General features: G+C 38.2%; 1 protein-coding gene across 1 annotated transcript in view; it reads left to right on the top strand.

Annotated features, from left to right (window-relative positions):
* Window positions 1-23,733, top strand: part of aff2 (AF4/FMR2 family, member 2) — a 229,136-nt gene that overhangs the window by 48,532 nt on the left and 156,871 nt on the right. Inside the window, exon 2 of the mRNA XM_079631376.1 lies at window positions 7,304-7,424. Coding sequence (XP_079487502.1) covers window positions 7,304-7,424 — 121 coding nt within the window. The remainder of the gene's footprint in view (window positions 1-7,303; window positions 7,425-23,733) is intronic.

Below are 23,733 nucleotides of genomic sequence, written 5' to 3' on the forward strand. Positions count from 1 at the left end.
ATTGCCGAGGCTTTTTAGGTCGGGTGCAATCTGCAATTTATGACCTTCGTTTGCTCACTTCAGTGGCTGTAATACTTTGTTTTCCACCAACTGGCAAATACTATTGGGTAAACTGGTAATGGGCGGGATCACACAGACTAAAACAAAATCAGACATTCCGACATGGAACACAGATTTTGAAGGCAAAAAAAGTCCAAAATACACATTTAGGTCTTTATTTTACTACACTTTGCGTCTGTAGATTTCGCCGAAATTCAAGAAAAGTTGGCGTTCTTAATCAACGCGCTGATCTCTGTCTGCTTCCTTTAATCTCACACACCGCTGGAAAGCTCTCTCTCTTCTGTACAATGCTGTCGGATCCAAATATGGTGATTTCTTTTTTATCAGCAACCAATCGTGAAAGTATAATGGGCATTTAACTCAAAAAAGCGAAATCTCATTGGCTGATGTCAATTTCTGACAACGTGATTCGTTCAGATGCATCACGTGAGGCACGCTGACATTTAGATGTGTGTTTTTGACTGCTTTTCTGTTCAGTTGAAGGCCATAGATGCTGTGTTTATAAGTTTTGATGTGATTTAGGTGGTTTGTATTGTTGTTGCTAATGATTTGATAAGATATTGTGTCTGTAAATAATTGTTTCCACTAAAAAAGTATGAATTTTTACATTACAAATCTTTAAATGCCTTTTTCTCAAAATGAGTTTTTCTGTCATTCTCCAGTGACACACACATCTCAGCCTATGTAGCACTGGTGTACACCAAACTCTCCAGTTATACACTTAGCAGTATTCTGTAGATATTTTCAGAGGGATTTGTTAATAAATTATTCCTGGCCTGATTTATGTGACATTTTAATAAAAAAATATGGCGAAAATTGATTGATTTAAGGCTATGGACAGTATATTTTGATTTCCTAGGTAATGAAAGCATATATCCTGAAATCCCTCTGAACATCTTTTTTCATCTAGTGTGTAATAAAATGAAGAAAAAATAATTTTGCACCTGGCTTTATCATATGTTCAGATCTATCTACCGAAAATATATGCAAAATTGTGCATATTTAATGAGATAATGCCTAAATTGCATAATTAAACATACAATTTTTTTTAATATACTTGTGTAAGTAATCAACTGAGGACGTTTCATGGTGATATCTATTATCTTAACTGGCTGTATCATTGCTTTTCGGAGAAAACACGTATTTGAACTTAGCATGTTTCCTAACTCATGGGTATTTTTATGGGCAGCACTTTATTTTAAACATTGTTAAATGTTGCATAGTTACATAGTAATAACTATAAATTGTGCGTCATTACATGCAACTAACCCTAAACCAAACCCTCATCCAATCCTAATTAGTATTACTCGGTGTTAGAGTGTAATTATACATTTAAGTGCTGCACCTTTAAATATAGTATAACCTTTTTATGCTTTTGTACAGTAAAAAAAAAAAAAAAAAAATACACATTCAGCACATTTAATAGTTTTATTCAGCAAAGACGCATTAAATAGATCAAAAATTGCCAGTCAAGACATTTATAATGTTAGAAAAGGTTTCAATGCCATATAAATGGTGTTCTTTTGAACTTTCTATTCATCGAAGAATCCTGAAAAACCACCGCAGTTTAGCAAGAATACAGTGTGGATGTCAATGTCGGGGAGACTCACGACTGCAGAGAAAGATCCAAGTCAAATTTAAATCGAAAGAACATTTATATTACAATTTATAATTTTATTAATGTGTATACATACTGTAAAAAGTTTGAGGTCAGAATTTTTTTACATATATATATATATTTAAAATGAATACTTTTATTCAGTAAGGACACATTAGATTGATCAAAAGTGACTATTTATAATGTAAACAAGATTGCTGTTTCAAATAAATGCTAGTGTTCTGGTAAACCGCTTTCTGAAAAAAAGAGTATCACAGTTTATTAAGAAAATTTAATTTAATTTTAAACGTTGATAATGATAAGAAATGTTTCTTGAGCAGCAAATCATCATATGAGAATGATTTCTGAAGAATCATGTGACACTGAAGACTGGAGTAATGATGCTGAAAATGCAGCTTTGATCACAGGGGTAAAATACATTTTAAAATATAGTAAAATAGAAAACAGTTCTTTTAAATTGCAATAATATTTCACATTATTGCCTTTTGATCAAATAAATGCAGCTTTGGTGAGCATAAGAGACTCAAGAATATATAGCCTAGATAGATAGATAGATAGATAGATAGATAGATAGATAGATAGATAGATAGATAGATAGAGAGATAGATAGATAGATAGATAGATAGATAGATAGATAGATAGATAGATAGATAGATAGATAGATAGATAGATAGATAGATAGATAGATAGATAGATAGATAGCTGGATGGATGGATGGATGGATGGATGGATGGATGGATGGATGGGTGGATGGATGGATGGGTGGATGGATGGATAGATAGATAGATATTTTATCACAATAAAAACATTTGTTTATTTACTGAACTGGCAAGTACATGTAACATATGTAACAAGGACACTGTAAAATAAAGTGTTATTGTAAAGTGTTACCGTTTTATTGTATCCACTGATCACTCATTTTATTGAAAAGCAATGTATGTTTTGTTTACAGTATTTTATGTCAAGGAAAGCATATTCGCATCATCCATAGTTAACGTCACTAAAAAAGCAGCGAAGGAAACAGAAAGGAGAGAAAGTGAAAAAAAAGGAGTATTCCCAGTCTGAGCTGGGTTCTCCCTCAGGCTAGACCCTCCAGACAAACCCCAGCATCCTCCTGATGAACGACCGCATATCTTTCTCGCATCAATCTCATCCCAACGCTGATAAATCAGGAATAAATGAGAGGAGATCTCCACCTCTTCTGTCAATGCCTTAATGTGTGAGATAAGCAGCTCCATATAATTACAATCCTCCAAAATAATTGTAACAAGAGGCTAAACGCTTAGCTGTAGTTTTAATTAGCCTGTGCTTCAAATTAATAATTGCCGCTTTAAATCAGAAATCAGGCCCACTGTTGTGGCGGCGGCTTCGTTCTAATAACAGTGGCACTCGTCGGCTGTTTATTACATTATTTCTCTATGGGAGGCTTTTCACCGGGGGGGGAGAGGAGGGAGAGCCATGCAGGCGCTCTATTTGGTTATCTTTCAAATGCAGCAAAGCTCAGCTAAGATTAAATTCATTGGCTTTTCCATGGATATCGCTGTTCATTTCCCCCCTCTCATGCAGTGGTGTTAGGAAGAGGCAGAGGAGAGGTGGAGTACGGGAAGAATGGAAGGAGAAAACTGCCAATGCCACATGTTCCAGAACCTAATCATGCCACCGACAACACGACTGTAATAAACCGCCCGGGCACCGCTGTTTAACATTCAGCGTGTTGTCAACACACGGATACGACTGAATATGTGGCCTGAAGAGATTTTGGTGATGTGTGTTCATGTGAAGTTTGAATATATTACTGCCGTTTTCTCAGTGGAAGGAAGGAAGGAAGGAAGGAAGGAAGGTGGGCAGCAGCGCCTTCTCGGAAACATGGGAAGAGAAAATTATTGACTGTACAAAAAATCAAGGAAAACAAACATTACGGTAGAGGAGATGAAATAGTGTCTTACTGCCTGTGCGAGACTCAGTGTCACGATGCTCGGGTGTTCTGAGAGGTTGCCAGGGTTTGCTTTGTGCTTGCTGTGAGATTGTTGTCAGTGTCATTGTAGTATCATTGAGATAATATTGTAGCTACTTTTTTTTATAAAATAATTATTAAAAAACATTTTTAACATATTAATTCGTTAAAGTTTTAGCATTTTTTTTTTTTTTTTACATTTCTAAATATAATTTATATAGTTGTTATATAAACGTTAATTGTAATAAAACAAGTTTGATATATATATATATATATATATATATATATATATATATATATATATATATAGCCTACAGGTGAAACTCAAAAAAATTGATTATTGTGCAAAAGTTCATTTAATTCAGTAATGCAACTTAAAAGGTGAAACTATATATTATATAGACTCATTACATGCAAAGTGAGACATTTCAAGCCTTTATGTGTTATAATTTTGATGATTATGGCTTACAACTAAAACCTTTGCACAATATTCTAATTTTGAATTTGGGGTTTTCATAAGCTGTAGCCCATAATCATTAAAATTATAACAAATAAAGCCTTGAAATATCTCACTTTGCATGTAATGAGTCTATATAATATATTAGTTTCCCCTTTTATGTTCAATTACTGAAATAAATTAACTTACGATATTCTAATTTTTCGATGTTTTATTTCAGTTAACATTTATTTTATGAGGAATACATTTTTTATTAATGTATCCAATCATATATACTGTATAGATATATGTATTTTTTTTTGCAATGCTTCATGGGATTGTAGTTCTTTCACTAAAGCCATTGAGTACCCAGTCTTTTAGCTTTGTATTCTTGTCTGATTTTCACATTATTTTTCTGCTTCAAATCAAAGTTTGTAAGGTTATGATTCTGGTTGGCTTGCATGGTTCATGGCTTGTAGCGATTTAACGTTTCCGGAACCAACTCCGCTGAAAAGGTGGGCGATGCTGTTCTACATTTTCTGGAATTATAAAATAGTAACATTAGGGTAAATGTTAAAGTGCAGTAAGTACAGATGTTAACTTTGACAGCAACAATAAAACGTTTTGTTATTTTTGTAAGAATTTATGAATACCCTAATATCTGCAGGTTTCATAGCAAGAAAACATGCGTGTATATCACATTGTCTTCACACTGTTAACTTGTCTTGCACTGCCGGAGCCATAACTAGGGGTTATTTGCACCTCAGCGTTCATCTTTAGTTTCTTAATGGTCTATAGCAACCTCTGACTGGCCAACGCAGCGCTCTGCATTTGAAGAGTAATGCAGTGTCAAGGGACCCTAGTGTCTGCAAGGCTCTGCCACTGACAGCTGTAAATTTGATTTATCGTCCTGTCAGGTGTCCGTGTCAGGTGTGCCCCGCGAGCTGACATAAAGATAACTGACATCTTGCTGTCATTAAGGCCTGGGAAGCACCGTCAATCTCTCGTCGCTGTATTTATTCCCACTTTTCTTTGTCACTTATTTTTCCCTCGACCCCTCAGAAGAAGCACCTGTCACCCTTAGACCAGGCCTCGTTTTTCTCGCACCGTAACATCTCCCGCCTTCTGGAATAATTTTGTGATGGATTAAATGCTGTGGTGTAAGCCTCAGGACTGGGAGGTGTGCGCAGGACGACTGGAGACGGGACGGTTCCAGATCTCCAGGTCTCCAGTTCTGCTATCCATCACCTAAAAAGAGCTGGACCACTGTGTGTTGCTCTGGGAAAGTGTCCTATTAGCAGGGGCTGAGGAAACATGTGTTTGAGGTATCTTGGGTTTTAGCAATGTTGACATTAGATGAAAGCAAGGATTCTGTCAGCAAAAAAAATCTAAATAATAGTCATTTTCAAATTGGAAAATAGAAAGTCATGGGTTAGAATAGCAACATTTTTGTTACATAGCCTTCAGGAGACAATTTGAAATGTTAACCGTGACCAAACATAATTACCACAATTATCGTTATTACTCATAATAAATTAATATGGATAATTAATTTAAATATTAACAATTTATTTCATTTTTTTATTACATTGGTAGCTACAACTAAGTTACTGCATTTGTACTATAGTAACATTTTTTTTTATTTTTTTTTTACAAAATATCAATAGAACTATTTATTTCTTACAGTCATATTGTATTAACAACATTTTTGGCCAAATCGTTCCTTGTTGTATTTATTTAGTTATTATTATTATTATTGTTGTTGTAGTAATATATATTCACAAAATATTCAACCAAATCGTTTCTTATTTTGTTTAATAATAATAATAATAATAATGTAGTCATATTGATATATACTCAATAAAATCATAAACTCAAATTATTTGGGCAAACTGTTTCTTATTTTATTTTATTTATTTATTAATAATAATAATTATTATTACTATTAATTATAGCCATAATTATATATATAATCATAAACTATTTTGCCAAATTGTTTTTTATTTTATTTAATCTATTTGATACTACTACTACTACTACTAATAATAATAACAATACAATAATTTTGACATATTGGTATATAATCACAAACTATTTGGCCAATTTTCTTCTGAGTTTATTGCTATTTTTTAATTATTATTTTTGTATTTGATCACTTACAAAATAGAGCAAGTAACAACGTAACAGCAAGAATCAGTCACAATTACCTTCCAACGTGTTAGATCCTTCACCCTAAATTTGATTGTTAGCTTGCTAATTTATTTTTTAAAGGAATAACATATCTTTTGAAGCGTGTCATAAAGCCTTCAGTGAGTGAGAGAACAAATGAACAGGCAAGCTCTAACACACACTCATATATGTCACAACATAACAAGGGGGCCACTGAGTGAAAACCCACCGTTTCTGTCACGCCGTTGTTCCCCCTCAGGGACCGATGCTAATGCTACAGCTAGCGGCTGTGGAGCGTGTCTGTTCCCGAGGGAGTTCTGCGCTAACTCGGGGGCCATTCTACATTATGATAATGGCAGGAACCGAGTCTACAGGCCCTAATCAGACACTGTCAGCCTTTAACGCCGGCCCCAGGGCCAACCAGTCACCGCCACCATCACACTCGCTCAGCTTAGCACCCTCGTGTTTGTTTCCATCGCTAATACATGAAGTTTCTTAAACTGCAAGTCATCTGGACGTTAAATAACTCAAACAAGGCCTGGGAGAGAGAGAGAGAGAGAGAGAGAGAGGTGTGCTAGGAACCGCTCATGAAGTCTTCATTTTAATGAATGTAAAGAAAAACACGAGGCTGACAGAGTCCCTCAGAGGGAGATGCTTGGGTTTTTTTCATTTGTGAAATCATTTACTCCACAGTATGACATCTGCCTTTGTTTAAAACAAGCTTGAATTTCCTGTAACAATCCCCCACACTGATTGCCATACGAGGTCCTTCGAATCTAAATAAACGCTCCCCGAGGCTCCAGCCCTTCTTCCAGCATTTCAAACCGAGCTGCCTCTTCCTGGCAGTCTCCTGTCTGTTCCTGCAAAGCATCCGCGCACCAATCCAGTTACTTTATCTCCTCCGCCACGCTCCCCTCATCTGCTTAGTGTCAGCTCGGGCCTATTAGACAGATAAGGGCTTCCCTTGAATCTCTTACAGGCAGGGTTTTTTCGCCGTCGATTTCTCGCATGCCAACTCGAATCACGCTCTTACTCTCTATCGTTCTTTCTCTCCCGCTTCCCGCAGTCATTACGAGCAGGACCGCTCGGCGCTGAAGAAGAAGGAGTGGGAGCGAAGGACACAGGAAGTGCAGCAGGATGAAGACTTGTTCTCCACCGGATTTAATCTGTTTGGTGAGCCGTACAAGGTAAAGGCCCAATCAGAGCCCACACACACACACACACACATGTTGTGTTTTCATGTTTTATGGGGACTTTCCATAGACGTAAAGATTTTTATACTGTACAAATTGTTATATTCTATCCCCGAAGCCTAAAGCTACCCATTTTTACATTTTCAAACAACATCACTTAGGATGATTTATAAGCTGTTTTCTTCATGCGGACTAAGACATGTCCCCACAAGGATTTCAGATTTTGTCAACTTTTTAAACGCAGGGCTAAAGGATGCTGAGGTGCTCGTCCAATATTTACACATCTCCTGCTTTCCCCTCGGGTTCAGCTGGAATTGGTTTGAAGGAACGCTTGCGATCAGGGTTATGTAACTTTTTTTTCCCCTTTAAATGCTTCATTAAAATATTCCTTTTAGGATTAAAGTTAGGATGTTAAAGGTGAGTTATATCAAAAACTTTTGAAAAAGCGTTTGAAATATGCCTGTGCTACTTTTAAAGTCAACATGATTTGGTGTTCGTTACCCATTTTACTTTCATAATATGTTTATATTACCATCGAATTATTGAGAAAATGTTTGTTAACATCTTTTTACGTTGAGAGTATATACATGTTTAATTGAATATATCAAATGTTTGAATAAATATAATTTACATAAGTATTATTTAATTATTCAATTATTATATGCACTTTCTTGTCATTTAGCAATGAAACCCTGGCTAAATTTAAAGCATACTTGTACCCCCTCCCTAAAAAAAACTGTAGGAAATAACTGCATATTACAAGTAAAACTGAATTTTCAACAAGGTAGGGATTAGTTTTGTCCACTGGTACTTGGATTGTAAAAACGTGTCATTACATACCCCAAATTGAGCCTGAACTGAATGTGAATTAGCTGTTAATTGAGGAAAGGGTGATTGTTTTTGCCCATGCAGGCAATCAGTACATATGTATTTACGTTTCTGCCTGCTGAGAACCAAAATGGTGACCCGGACGTGGAGGTTAAAGGTCATATTTACCTTCAAAGAGCATCTCAGCATATCCAATTGGCAATTCTACTTTTTCAAATATGGCTTCATTTGTTATCATTGCCATAACGTTTATTACATTAACATAACTGCATAACTATTGCAGTTGTTACTAAGATTTTATAAAGGGTCTATCAACTGTTGGCTAACATTTTGGCTATTGGCTGACATTTCCTGCAAGTGTGGCGAAAGCAAAAATTGTTTTTGAGGCCTTGTCCACACTAATACTTTTTTGTTTGAAAGCACTTTTTTTTCTATAAGATTGGATTATTAAAATTACCCGGAACAATTTGCCCCAGGAGCCCCCCAGACCTGTTGCTGTCTGCGTTTCCATCGTGGTTTAAAGTACCGTGAAGATTAGGCAAATTAGTCCAGTGACGGAGGACTGGGTGCAACTTTCCAGTTAATGCTGGATTTCATCCTCTGAATTTAAGCTTTATAAAGCCTTGAACCTCGTCATCGGTCCTATTTTTTAAACTCCATTGTTGATTCGAATAGCACAGCAACCGATTTTTTAAAATGGTGCTTAAAATAAAATGAGTCAACCAATCAAAATGCGGCATGAACTCAACCAATCAGCATGTTCAGAGCCCAAGTCCCACCCCCAAAAGTTTCTGAACTTTGAAAAAGTACTACCTCGCCAGCAGGGACTTTCTGAGGGGGGGATTTTTACCCAGAACTTCATCTAGACCCGGAAACACATCGAGTACTGCCCCAAAGTCCCTAGATCCTTGGCAAAGTTCCTGCGGTGTAAACGCGGCTTTTGTACAGTCCTGCAAAGATGACATAAAATTTAAGTTTTAGACCAAACATATAATGGTGAGTGAGTGCGACCCAGCGCATCAGTGAATGGTGAGATATTTTGCTAAATAAAATGACCCTGCCGGAAGAATAGCATGAGAACTTTATGATGTCTGTATAACCTAAGTAAGCATTATAAGGTTTTTCACATGCACACTAAGGTTAATTTGGCGTTTTCCCACAAACTTTGGGAAAACACTAGTGTGGATGGAGTGTTTTGAAGCAAAAACGCCGTTTTCCAAGGTATCCGGATTAATGTAGACGTAGCCTGAGAGTTACATTTTGCTAGATTATGAAAAAAAAATCTCTTTGAAATAACATGCGCTGAAGAATTGCGGACAGAATGACCTGGGAAATGTATTGAAGAAGTAAATAAGGTCAGTGTTGACTTCATGTTGACTTTAAGAGCCATTTAACATCTACAGTAGCAGAATAAAACACCTACCACTTTTGTATGTCACCTTTAGAAGAACATCACTTTTATTGCGTCAATAAGTGTCAAGGTCGCCCTTCCAGCCTCAGGTAGCTTATCTGTTTCCTTAGCCAGCTGTTAGCAAGGGCCGAGACAGACCATCTCAGGGAGAGTGAAGCACTGTCATTACGCCGGTCCTGAGGTCCTCGGGGGGCCAGAGAATGGGATCAATCTCCCCCTGTGCCTCTGCGTTCAGTCAGTAGGTGAAGAACTGCCTCTCACCCCTAAGCGTCATTACAACTGGAAAGATTGGATGAGCATGAACTTACCGTCACTCACCGCTTACTCGTGCCTTAATTGATCTGTGTCGTTTCTGCGATACTGTCATGTAAACAGTTGAGTTGTGGGACAGGTTATGACAACATATTATGGCATTGGTTTTGATCCAGGACAGGGATTTTCTTTAAATGGCAAGTTTTTGCTTGAGTGTTGCTCAAGGACCTCTAGTAAGAGTGACAATGTCGTTGAGAGTTTGGCAGTTAAAGGTCCCCTGAAATGTAAGTTTTTAGATTTTAGCATGATTATGTTAGCCTTAAAGGAACACGCCGACTTTTGGGGAATTTATCTTATTCACCGTATCTCCCAGAGTTAGATAAGTCCATACATACCCTTTTCATCTCCGTGTGTGCCGTAACTCTGTCTGACGCACCCACCGCTAGCCTAGCTTAGCACAAAGACTGGCAACACTCTGAGCGAACTCTCTGCTCCTCACCACGGGGCTTCTTAGGTGCTGCGAGCAAATCACGCCGCAGAAGTAGCAGTGCTTCGCCTTCTGAGAATATAGTGCCCAGTATGTATACGGTTAGAAGATGGTTGTGTCTCATGTGACCTTGTTATTTGTACACGCTGTGTCTATACAAATCACAACATGTAAATAGGAAATTGTTGGCATTATTTTGTCACTTATTGGGAGCAGTATGCTAGCTGGAGCCGTTTACCTCCAGTCTTTGTGCTAAGCTAGGCTAGCGGTTGGTGCGTCAGACAGAGTTATGGCACGCACGGAGATGAAAAGGGTATGTATGGTTTTATCTAACTCTGGGGGATACAGTGAATAAGCTAAAGTCCCAAAAAGTCGGCGTGTTCCTTTAAGGCCCGTTCACACCCAAGAACGCTAACTATAAAGTTAACTATAAAGATAACTATATTAGCGCCCACACCAGCGAGCAATATCGTTCTGTTTATTATAAGCGCATGCTTGACTACCGCTTTAAATGCGCAAGCTCGTTACAGCAGGATGGATTCTGATTGGCTGTCAGTGTTTTTATCGTTCATCAACTGGATAAAATCGTTCCGAAAATGATTCCAACTATATAGTTTCTGTGTGCTGTTATCGTTATATATGTATGTGTGTGTGTGTGTGTGTGTGTATGTGTGTGTGTGTGTGTGTGTGTGTGCGTGATCTCTGCAATTCTTTAATATTGAGAATGATTTTTTTGACTTCAGCTTCTCATCACATCTTCTGTCCAATCAAATGCTCTGTAGAATAAAACGTATCATCAGCGCTCGGATTTGCTGCCATGGTGCTGTCAAGTACGACTTGCAGTCTTTGAGGTAAACTAAACGATATTGGCTATTTGAAAAAGGGGGAGGAGCCATTCAATATTTCCCGCCTTAGCTTCCTGTTTCAGTGGAAATTACGTCAACTCATCATACAAAGCTGCGCGTTCCAAGGCAATTCAGTGGGCCTTTAAATAACAATGATATTTTACGTTTTTCACATAAGGAAGGCAAAAAATATTATTAAAGATTATTTTAGCTTGATCAATATAATCTGGAGTGGAATGAAGTATATGTCAGCTTGTATATTTTAGCTCTGTCAAAGTATCTGTGATAATTGGTGCAGATATGTAAAATGATTTACCATCGGGAACATCCGAGTTTAGTTTACCAGAAGAGCTAATTCCCTCATAAATTGTCTTCAAACATAATGTAAACTGGAGCTTTGAAGCAAGGAATGCCTTTTTGTGGAAGAATTTTTCTGTTACTTCCCACAGAGCAGCAGTCGTAGAATCATGTAGTGTTGCCTTCTTTTCTGAGAGATAATTACAGTCCTCCTAAGACAAGGCACTCTCTCTCCCCCTCTTTTCGGTTTAGCTTTTTTTTTTTTTTTTTTTACTTTATATCTGCATTCGCTCTCTCTCTCTTTCTCTAATCAGCTTTACACATGCCATTTATCTTCATCTGGGCCCAGACCTCTTCCTCTTAGCCTCTGAAATGAGTTGCCTCAACATCAGAGCTCTCCACTTAGAAAAAACAACTTCAGCCTCACATATACAAAGCTAAAATTGTGTCTCTGCTGGTGTCGAGTCGAAGCCGCGAGCGTAGCTTTTACTCAGAGTTTTAATGTGAGAATCACTGGTCTCTGAAATACTTCCAGGGTGACATCAGGTGAAGGGTAAATTTGTTGCTTCTTTGGCTTTATTTATATAGCATTTGTAATAATGAAAATGGTCCCAAAGCAGCTTTACGGGGTGCCAAGACTAAATCCCCGGAGAGCAAGCGCAAGGTGTTTGTGATAATGAAAAACTCACTGAAAGTAAGGACGGTGGTTGACTACAAGGTGAACATTTTCAGACTACAGTCGCTCAGGAAGAAAAACTTCATAAAAGCCACCGGCCATAAATTCAATATCTCTGTTACGTAATCTTTTTGTTATTTGTCTAAGAAACTTCAGTGGCCCCAAAAAGTTAGTTTTGGCCAATTGGTACATTTAAAGGTATTGTAGGCATTGTAATCTTTACATTCGGTCTGAATGCACTGATCAACATGTTCTGTCAACATGTATTTGCATAACTTCACCGCACTTCATCAGGGCGTTCCGTAAGACTATGAAGAGTTGTAGACAGACGTCAGTCACTGAGCATCGCAAGATTCGCAAACAAACAGCAGCCGCCGCCTTACAGTTCCTCCTGAACCAAAACAACGAGCTTATGCTGCGTTCACGCCATGTCGTAGCCGTAATTTCAAGATGGCAACCCGTGACGTTCAACCTGGCGCTGTTCGCGACCTCAGACTCGGATTTATGCATTCCTATGTCGGCGCAATCACATCTGAAATGAATCTGCAGCAGTCAGGTGGTACAACTAAAGCTCTGTGAGTTCTTCACATTCATTATTATTGTAATGTTGAGACATGAGGTAATTTAACTCCGTCTCTCGTGGCGCTTTGCAGATTTTGCTCTGGCTGTGTGTGTTCATGTGTTTTAAAGGAGGCATTGCTTTGGAGACACTCTGGAGGGAGGGTGGGATCTTATGCTTACAAAGCTAGCTTGCTATTGCTAGAAAATGCTGAAATTGCCTACACTACCTTTAAGGCTCACCCCTTGCCCCTACCCCTTGGCCCTAACCCTCCGTTTTGCGCGTTCACGTCTAGGGGTAAGGTGTCCCGATTCTTGTTGCGATAGAGGGGTAGGGCGAAGGGGTAGGGCTACATAGCCCTTGAAACAGAGATTTTTCAGAGGCACACTCCGAACGGAGGCCTACGGGAAAGTTCCTAGAATGCATCGCGAATCACCGGCAAGATGGCTTCACAAACAGTGAAAGAAAGTCACAAATGTATGTATTTCCTAATATGGTGGTTTTCTTCAAAACAATCATAAAAAAAGAGATCGCTAATTCAGCCGCTATGTTTGCCTCGGTAACCAGGCAGACAGTGTTGCTTGCTTCGCTACTAACGTTAGTTACCTTGTAACGTTAATGAAGCTAAACTAAAGTAAAAAGCATTTGTTCTCACATGTCTTTATAAAGCGAGTGAATCAGTCCGGCATCGCGTGGTTATCGTGTAAACACAACACCGTCAATAACTCAATTATAGCCATGTATTTGACATTGAAACATTTACTTTCACTTTACACAACCAGCAGCTCATACGACAGAGATTGCCACAGTGGAGGACGGCATATTGGTATCGTTGTCAGTCGTTGTCATGAAGAAATCCTGTAAAACCTCGTCGCTTCCATAACGTCAGAGCCATCATCGACGACTGATGACGTATCGGGTTTATGAAGGGTTGTTCCATTTCGTAGGGGAATATTTCAACCCCTTGGCCATTGTAATTCTGTTTTAAGGGTCAAAGGGTACACTCGAAAACAAGGGGTAGGGGCAAGGGGTGAATTGGGATTGAGCCTAAATCTACTTTCCTGTCACTCAATTCACAGTTGTCCTATTTAATAAAGCAAAATAAGGGGAAATGGTTTAGAAAACAAAACTCAGATTAAACAAAGAGCACTTGATTGTGGCATTGTACTGCAAAAACATCACAGATTTGAGAACCCGCCTTGAGTCTTGAGTAAATCATTGTCATTCTTGTCAGCGCAAACTTGCCTCCTTTTGTGTAAATTAGACTTATTATAGATTTATTCATAAAAACACAGAGCTATTTGCTTGGTGCAATTAATGTTGGAAAGCAGGGGGTGAGATGAATTTCATTGAAAAGAGATGTTTGTTTATGTCTTGTATTGATCATGGCAGTTATTCATCAAATGATGAAGGAAAATGTTATAAACGGGCATATATCCAGACGTGAGGTGTAGTGTGTACACTTTCAGCATTTTAAAGAGCTGATTCAGGTGTGGATCTCAGTGGTGCTGGTTTGTGTGCTCTGCCGTATCCTTTGTAATCTAGCACTGCAAGATAGGGAATTGCGCAGTGAAAATTGCATTTGGCACTAATTTTGTGGGCGCGTGTGCGGCGTTACCTGATTTGTGTAATTCCTTTAGTGAATCGGGCACAATAAGACAACACAGACAGCACATGCAAATTAACAGTGCAATGAATGGGCACAATTCATTCGTACTGAATCCCCCCTTTGTCTCAATCCACAAGTGCACTGGACAAGGAGTGTGCCGTTTCTAGGACTGCCCGGTGCACTGAACTGTTCATTCCTTTGAAATTCCCAGAATGCATTATGAAAAATAGTCAGCATTAGTTGCTATCTGTGTTAATGGTGACACTTTACAATAAGGTTTAATTTGTTAACATTACTAACTACATTAGTTAACATGAACTAAGAATAAACAATACAGCATTTATACATTTTTGTAATTTTATAATATGAGCAAAGATTAATAAATACTGTAACCAATGTACTGTCCATAATGTTAACCAATGGAATATTTTTGTAAAATGTTACCATGTTAACTTAACAAAAGATTTGTAATGTCTATATTAAGTATTTTTTACTTATATATATATATATATATATATATATATATATATATATATATAATTGTTAATATTTTCCTATAGTAATTTAGTACATTTCACTTAATTTTAGTTAGTAATGTTATGTGCTTTTGATTATTATTATTTTATTTTATTATTATTGTTGTAATTGTTATTGTTATTCAAAAATGCCTATTTGTATTTAGCTTTAATTAGTTTCCAAGGCAACGTTTTTCATTGTTTAAGGTTTACGTTTTTTCATCATTTCATTATAATTTTTTTCATTGTTCCATTTTATTCCATTGTATTCCATTTTATTCCATCTATTATTATTTTTTTCAGCTTTATTTTTAATTAAAGAATTAATTTTTTAATAGTTTTAATTTTAGTTAATAACATCACTGTTATTTGGGGGTTTACTGTATGTGTAATGAGAGAAAATGTAAGAATAGTATCAAATAGAAAGACACATTCAATTTAAATAAATTTTAAAAATCGCCTTGCCTACAGTTTGTTAAAAGTCTTTGCAAAATAAATATGAATATTTTGATACCAAAAAACAAACAAATCTAGACAGTTTAATTATGGCTTAAGTGTGCAGAGACACTTTACTGGGGGGGGGGGATGTCTCTCTTGATGATGTGAAATAGAGGCTCAAAAATTTCTGAGTGAGTTTGCATCGAGAATGTAATTGTTTCTGGCCCACAGGAATGTGCTGTCCCAGCATTCCTCGCTGCAGCTGTGCGGTTGCATCACTCTCCTGAATGATGTGCTGTGCATTGAACCCGACTCCATTCAGTGAGCCACACTGTGTCCTGTCAAATGTGAGAGGGATTTGGAGCTCAAAGCGGGCGCTGAAGCAGAGCACAATGAAGGATCCAGACAGAAGCACTGTGAGAGCAACCTGCCGCCGAAGACGCTGAAAGATTTACAAGAAAAGTGCTACGTAATTATGAGTACGCCCTCAAAATGGGAGCGAAAGTTAAACAGTTCGCTCAAAAAACGATAAATAGCCGTAATTGCGCTTAATATTTAAAGGGATAGTTCACCCAAAAAATTCCCCATGATTTACTCACCCTCAAGCCATCCTAGGTGTATATGACATTCTTCTTTCAGATGTATACAATCAGGGTTATATAAAAAAATTCCTGGCTCTCTTCCAAGCTTTATAATGGCAGTGAATGGTTGTTTCGGTTTTGAAAAATATCCATATTTAAAACTTTATCGTCTAAAATAACTAGCTTCCGGAAAAAACGGCCATACGCATACTCTTTTGCCGTAAGTCGACTTGCGTAGGCCGTCTGCCGCAAGCTAGTTATTTTAGTCGATAAAGTTTTAAATATGGATATTTTTCTTTCACGAACGCATCGCTTTGCTTCTGAAGAGCTGTGTGGAGCACTTTTATCATGGATGGATGCACTTTTATGGACTTTAAACATAAACGGCCATTCACTGCCATTATAAAGCTTGGAAGAGCCAGGATTTTTTTTTATATAACTCTGATTGTATTTGTCTGAAAGAAGAATGTCATATACACCTAGGATGACTTGAGGGTGAGTAAATCGAGGGCTAATTTTGGGTGAATATCCCTTTAACAGGCTTTCTCCGTGTCAGAAGTCACTATGAAACTTCCTCTTCATGAGAGCTAGGACATGAGCGCTTCGTTTTTTTATTCCCTCGCCAACCAGTCTTTGCCGCCCTCCACCCCCCAAACACTCATCTAAGGCTGCTATTAGCTAATCCCCCTAAATCCTGTTTAATGGAACTGTGCCGTTAACAGCTATTTGGGACTAATTTACTGGTTCCCAGATCGCTTGGCACCTTCAAAGCAGTTCCAGTGGTGCTAGCGCCGTAGCTCGAGTGCCCCCGCCGCCCCTTCTGCTTGTTTCCCACATCAACCTTCCTCCCTCCCCAATGTCCCTTCGTGGCCTTTCACTCCTGTTGGACATGCTTTCTCTGTGCAAGGCTGTTTTTAAAAGCTTTCAGCCAGCCAAGGTCAGACCTCTGGAGCTGCTCCAAGAGTTTTCTACCGTCCCAGTCACAGAGAGACTTTTCTCTTTCTTTTTTTTTTGCCCCAAGGCAAATATTCCCAAATTACCCTCTACCTCAAACAACTTGCTGAGTCAAACGCACTAAGTGAGCGAAAAGACGCCTAGCTGTGCATGCTAGCACAATACCTTGTTCCTTTTTGCCTACCAGGTTGTTTTTGCGGTTAGTTCTGCATTGCGTAGAAAGGATAGTACGTCTGAATTAAATAAAGTCAGTCTAATGCTTGGTCTCGGGAGTGATTTGAAGTTGTTGTGCTCGAGTGTGTATTTAGCTCTACTCTGTGGGAATTGTTGTTATGGCTGCCTTGTTTTTGCCACCAGGTTCACTTGGCGACAGTGTTTTTTTTTCTGTTCTTAATTAAGGAATGAATGCAGTACAAAAACACTATGAACTTCGTCATCGACAATTATGTCTACTGTTAATGCTTGTGTTCTTATGGATGATTCATCTTAGAGGACGCAACAACCTTTATTGATGTTGAAGTCAACGTCAAACATTTTATTTATAGCGTGATGTATTTCTAAATTAAACTGGATATTCAGCAGCAACAATAACAAATAAAGCGCATGCCAGAGCTTGATTGTATGCATCTTGTATACATTGTATAATTCTCTGCCGAACATATGGTTGTAGAGGTTAATAAAAGTGTATAGGGTGGTCAATTGTCCATGTTAAAGGGGTCATGACATTGTGCGGGAAAAACGTGTCCTACTGCAAAAATATGTGAATTTTGGGCAATTTAATGCGACAATAACACATTAACAGTTTGACCCTCTGAAACATTTATTTAATAAAAATTTTAATTTAACTGGCTTATATTGTAATACATTTTAAAATGTAATTTATCCCTGTGGTCGCAAAGCTGAATTTCCAGCAGCCATTACTCCAGTCTTCAGTGTCACATGATCTTTCAGAAATCTTGAAAAGATCACATGATCAAGTTCTAATCAGTTTTATGTTCAAATAATTATAATTGATGGAATCTTTAATAATTTGAATAAAATGCACCCATGTCATAAAGATTGCATTTGACAATGTCCACGCACAGTTTTTACTCTTTTGACACATTTAATGAATGAGAGCGATTGTTTTTCATGCACTGATGACCAAGTAGGGTCAGTTTTAATTTCAAGTTGACTCCAAGCTATTTCAGAAGCAAATTCCCCATCAGTGGAGCTTAACGTAATTTCTTGATGGAATTTCACCATGCGCATTCTTTCTTGTTCGCCTTTTCTCCGTAACCAATCTTCTATTGATTTTAAATGATGTGTAGTCTGAGTTTTCTCGTTTGACTCAGCATCGACCCCTCATCCGAAGCATTAATGGCTCTGTAGACCACTGCTGTTTGCTGTTCCTGTCTTTGTGTGATCCAGACAGGATACACGCACTGGCAAAGAAATATCGAATTATTGCAAAGACGTTTCCCTGACAGCGCCGTCGTTCAGAGTGAGAAATGTGTGCTGTGTGGGTGTAGTGTTTGAGTGCTGCTGAGGTTTCCATGCTGTTTGACTGAGATCTGGAGGTATTGCCACCTTCATTACCATCGCAGTTGTTGGTTTTCTGGCCGGGGGGCAAAAGCCCTGAGTGCTCGCAGCAGATGAGCACAAGGCTCTTTTGTAAACACTGCCAATGTCTTGTCAAGGAGAGACAGCATGCACACAGAGGCACACACGCAATACACAGTGTTGAGAGACAACAGACTACAGCGTACTTCTCATTTAAAGTAGTTTAAACTTTAGTGTGTTGGAAGATGTACTTTTTCCTATACCAATTTAATATGTGGAGACAACTATAAGTAATCAAATGACAGTTAGTTCCAGTTCTCTAAGATCTTTTAATGCAAGTTGTGTTGTGTGTATCTTCACCCATAAGGCCTTTTTCACAGCATAAGCGTCAGCAGTGTAATTTTTGTTGGCACTCGTGTTAACAGATGAGAAAACTCAGATCGGAAGCAGGAGCAGCAAAGCGTAGCAGAGCGGAGCGTGAGCATCTCTGTGCAGTGCTGCTCATTTAAAGTGACAGTGCACAGTTGATGAAGTAAATGAATATGATTTGATGAATCATCGTCACATGATTTCATTCATTTCAAAGGTCCTTAAAGCCTAGCGAATAAATACCAAGCAAATAAAGGCATCGACCAAGCGAATTTCCTCTTCAGGTCTGCGTTATTTTTCCAATAATTCAACGTCCCATGTTCAATTATTCCGTACTTTATATTACGTTGCACTATTGTAAGCACAATCACACATTCCGTCTTGTGTCAATGCAGAATAATATACCGAAATAGCAAACTTTTTTTCTCTCATTGTTTGGGCATCGTGACTAAGCCTAATGCTGGGCGTACACCAAAGGATTTTCACAGTCCCAGACTAAAGACCGGCAGTCTTTAGGAATCTTACTGAAGTCTCGGCGCGCTCCCGTCGTCTCGATCGTTAAATGTGAGGGGATAATCTGCAGTCGGCGACCCGATTTATGCCAGTCTTTCTCTAGTCTTTCATATCAAACATGTTTGATATTATCGCAAGTCCTAGCGTAGTCATAGTGACGTAAAACAATCAACAACCAATAAATTTGTTCTCAGAAAACCGGAAACAGGAAGCCATCAGTCACAACAAAGAAACATGTCGACGGACGTGGAAACACAACGAGCGCCAAGTAGGCGAAAATGGACCGTGGATAAAGGAGCGCCTTGTCGAGCACGCAAATAGCGTCTCTAGCACGCTGCGCAGTGTGTTTATCGTGCAATTTACACGCGAAAATGAGATTTTACGTGGATATGATACGCAGTTTTGCGCGTGCATATGATACGCACTTTATTGCGTGATACACACGCACCCCACACCACTAATCCTACCCAAGCGTATAATACACACACACCCCACCCTAAACCTACCCATGTGATATCCATGTGTATACTATGCATGTAAAAACTCATTTTCGTGTATATATTACACGATAAACACACTGCGTGCTGTATCTATACAGACGCATTTGGTGTGATCGGGTTGGGGCAGAGCAGCCGTGTCTTTTTGATGTAAACTGCCATTTATACCACGACAGAGTGGAAAAAGAAAAGAAGTGGACCGATATTGCCGAAGCCATCGACATGCCTGCATTTAAAATTATACCCTTTCAAGACATTTAGTTCAAACTATTGTTCTCATCATATAATGATAGGCTATAGATTCATAACCCCCATATACAGTCATGTGAAAAAGTTAGGTCATCCCATTAAATAGTCAACTCTTTATTAAGAGATGTTCACATAACAATGTCTAATTTGATTTTTTTCAAAAAAAGTGAAAAAAGTTTCTAAAGTGATTTATTGTAATTAAACAATATAAATTAACATATTTTTACTCATCAAACAAAAAATATGCATAAAAATGCCTATTTGAATGGAGGAAAAAATGTGTTGTAGTCTTGTAAATAGTGTCACTACAAGATTCAGTGTTTGTAAAATCTTTAGTCTGAGACTGTGAGTCTGTGAAACCAAGTCTTTAGATGTGAGCTGATAATCTTATAAAGTCTTTTCTAAATCTTTTCAAAGTCTTTAGGTGTACAGAAGGCATAAAATATAATTTATCTTCAACAGCTACACTCAACATTTCACTTCAGCTTTAAACGGCGATATCTTTTGAATATGTAACTTTGAGATTACGTTATTTGATTGTAAAATCAGAGCAGTAGGCTAATGATAATGATAATAATGACTTCTCGACAGGTTTTCAAACAGGTTTCCCAGACACTCTCCCATCTGATCTGCCAATGATCTACTCCAAACTCACATAATTTGTTGAGTCATCCTTTGTAGCGGGATTTGCATCTACATATTTGAATTGTGAAATCAAAATTGACACTTTTTACTTTGTTAGCGCATATTACTAGTCTTGTGGTGAACAATTAACCGATGCAAGATAATAAACAGGTTTTTTTTCCACTCCCCTCCAACCGCCAGTCTGCTATGAGCGAGGGATGGAGAGGATGTGCGCTAAAATAAAACCTCAACCTCTGTTCAATATTCCGTTTCACTTGGAAATACGTCACAACACCGAAGTAAAGTCGGAAGCAACTTTAATAAATAAAACCAACCCGATCTCACGCCAATTTGTACGGATTTTACTAGGTGGCTAATTAGTACAAATTTATACAAATTTATATATAATTCGTAACATTTTTGCTATTTTTTACATATTTTACAAGTTGCCCAATTCGTATGAATTCGTACGAATGACCTACCCCTGACCCCGGCGCTAAACCTACCCATCACTGGGGTTTAGACAAATTTAGACAAATCGTACGAATTAGCCACATCGTAATCACACGTACGAATTGCTTGTGAGATAGCGTTGATAAAACTGTGGCTTCCCCAATGTTTACAACCTCCATTTATACTTTATTTAACACCAGTTTAGCTTGAAGTGACTTTTTTGTTCTCTTGAATATAAGGCATGGGAACACTGCTTTATTTGCAGATCATAACTTGGAAGTATACAGACATTTCCAACTTAAATCAAGCCAATGTAAATCTACTGCGTGATGAGATACTCATCAGTCATTTAACGTTCCTATCGAGCGTGTCAGCTCGCGAATGCATCTGATTCATATTTCACGAGTTAACCGATTGTTTATATTGAGGTTCTTGTTAACAACCATTAAGGGAAATTCTTTGAAATACAGAGGATTCTCTGGTGGAGTTGGAAAGGGCTGGCAATTGAGGAAAACAAAGACTCTCATTGTGCGTGTGAATAGCCTGCGCAGAGTGGTAGCGCCCAAGTACTCAAATCTCTAGAACACACAGTGTCTTTTTAATATGACCCCATTAAACTGAATTTACACTGCTGCTAACACCTTAGCAAACACACGCAAACAAACACACACACACAGGCATGGACGTATACCAATCAAATGATGCTGACCTCTCTTTTGCTTGTATGAAATATATTAATTTTGCTTTGCCACAGGGCTGTATTTTACAATTCAAGTCTGTAGGAGTCATTACAAGCATTTATCAAGACTTTGTGGAGTGTTTTAAAGAGGCAGCTGACACTGAAGCACTTAAGTATGTTTAAGTACGTAATCTCTCCTTGTCTTGAAGTAAAGAAGGCCACGAGGGGAAGAAGAATGCAGCCCTTTTTCCCAAGATGCTCCTTCCAGGCAATTAAGTAATGGCCCATTACAAAGTCTCTTGTATCGTTTAAAACTTCGGAGTGCTGAAAATCAAAAAGTGAATGATCTCACGGAACCTCCTAAATACTTTAATCAAGGAATGATAACACTGTCACACTTTTATAGTGTACGTATATCAAAGGCAGCAATGTTTTTTGAGCTTGATGGCTGTTCAATATCTATCGCCAAGGTGCTTCTCTTTTGTGTATCAACATTGTTTCACATTGTTCTCTTAAAATGTTTTAAGAGAAGTTAAAATAGACACAGATGAGACAATTGTTTATATAGAGGAATAACATATAGAGAGCGATAACATGAATGTGGAGAAGGTCATTTTGGTCTTGGTTAAATTGGATGAGAAATGGAACATGGAGTACCGATTTTGGCATCTAGGAACATTATAGCTCAGTATAAAAGTGTAGAGATCTGTATTTAAATTCAACAATGAAATCATTTTGTTGTATGCAATATGCGTAGCCTGCATATGATGGACACATTTATCTCAGCACACAGCATTGTTTTGTATGTTCGGTAAGTTTCGTCTCAAAATAGGCAATATGTCATAAAAGCCGACCAATCAGGTTGTTCACAGCTATAGATCGTATGTTTTGTTTCAAAACGGGCACTTAATTTGTTACAATGTTGCATTTTCTTCTTGGTTCGGTTCTCTTTAATAAGACACCCTTTCAAAGCGTACCAAAATGTGTTCACGCAAGTCACATGCAAGTAACTGTCCTCTTATTGGTCAGCGTTTCCTCTGCATCGTCCATCAAGATGATTGGCAAGTTCGCTCCATGAGATTATTGTGGCTTTATTTGTAAATTTCGAGACACAAGCAAACACTATACGAATGTAGCCATCATTGCTGCTGTTAAACTACTTTCGTATTAATACTGCAGTAAATTGAAAGGCGCTCTCTCTCTCTTGATCTCCCAGCGTTGTCTAGAGGTTATCAGTGTCAAGGATTCATTGGGACAGCATTCTCGCACAGAGAAGCGAAATTACACAACATTTTAAGATGAAGAAGGGCTCTTTTGGTTTTCAACTGTGGTAACTAATGTGCTCACTCACAGAATCAGACACTACTGCTATTTACATTTGATTTACATGATTTATAATCCCATTTGGTTCATTGGTCCGTTGGGTTTGATTGCTTTCACACTACAAGCGAACCGCCCCAGAGTTCGTTTGCAATCGGGCCGAGACCAACTCGTTCATGTGGTCCCGGAGCGATTGTTTTGGTGCGGATCCGAGCGTGATTGCCGTGTTCACATCTGCCTACACAAACCGAACCAAGAGAGAAAACGCACCAGGTTCCGAAACAACCGGGTGTGAAAGCTTTTTTTGTTCCGGACCAAACGAACCAACTGAACCGAACTACAAGTGTGAACACACCCTAAAACTACTAGACATTTTAAAGTGTTTATATATCCAAACACATTAATTAGCTAGTAAAAGCTTTAACCGTCGATGTAAGTACACGATTCATCCTTCATAAATGGCTAATTCATCATTTTAAGAAACCTTGAACGGAAAATGTCAGCAATTAACGCTTTAAATAAGAGTATTTCTCTCTTTCTCACCTTCCCCCGAGCTTTAGAATGTGTGTCTGGCCACGGTCCAGCATTCTCATGCTTCATTCAAG

The sequence above is a fragment of the Phoxinus phoxinus genome (genome assembly GCF_949152265.1).
Source record: "Phoxinus phoxinus genome assembly, chromosome: 12".
Classification (NCBI taxonomy): Eukaryota; Metazoa; Chordata; class Actinopteri; order Cypriniformes; family Leuciscidae; genus Phoxinus; species Phoxinus phoxinus.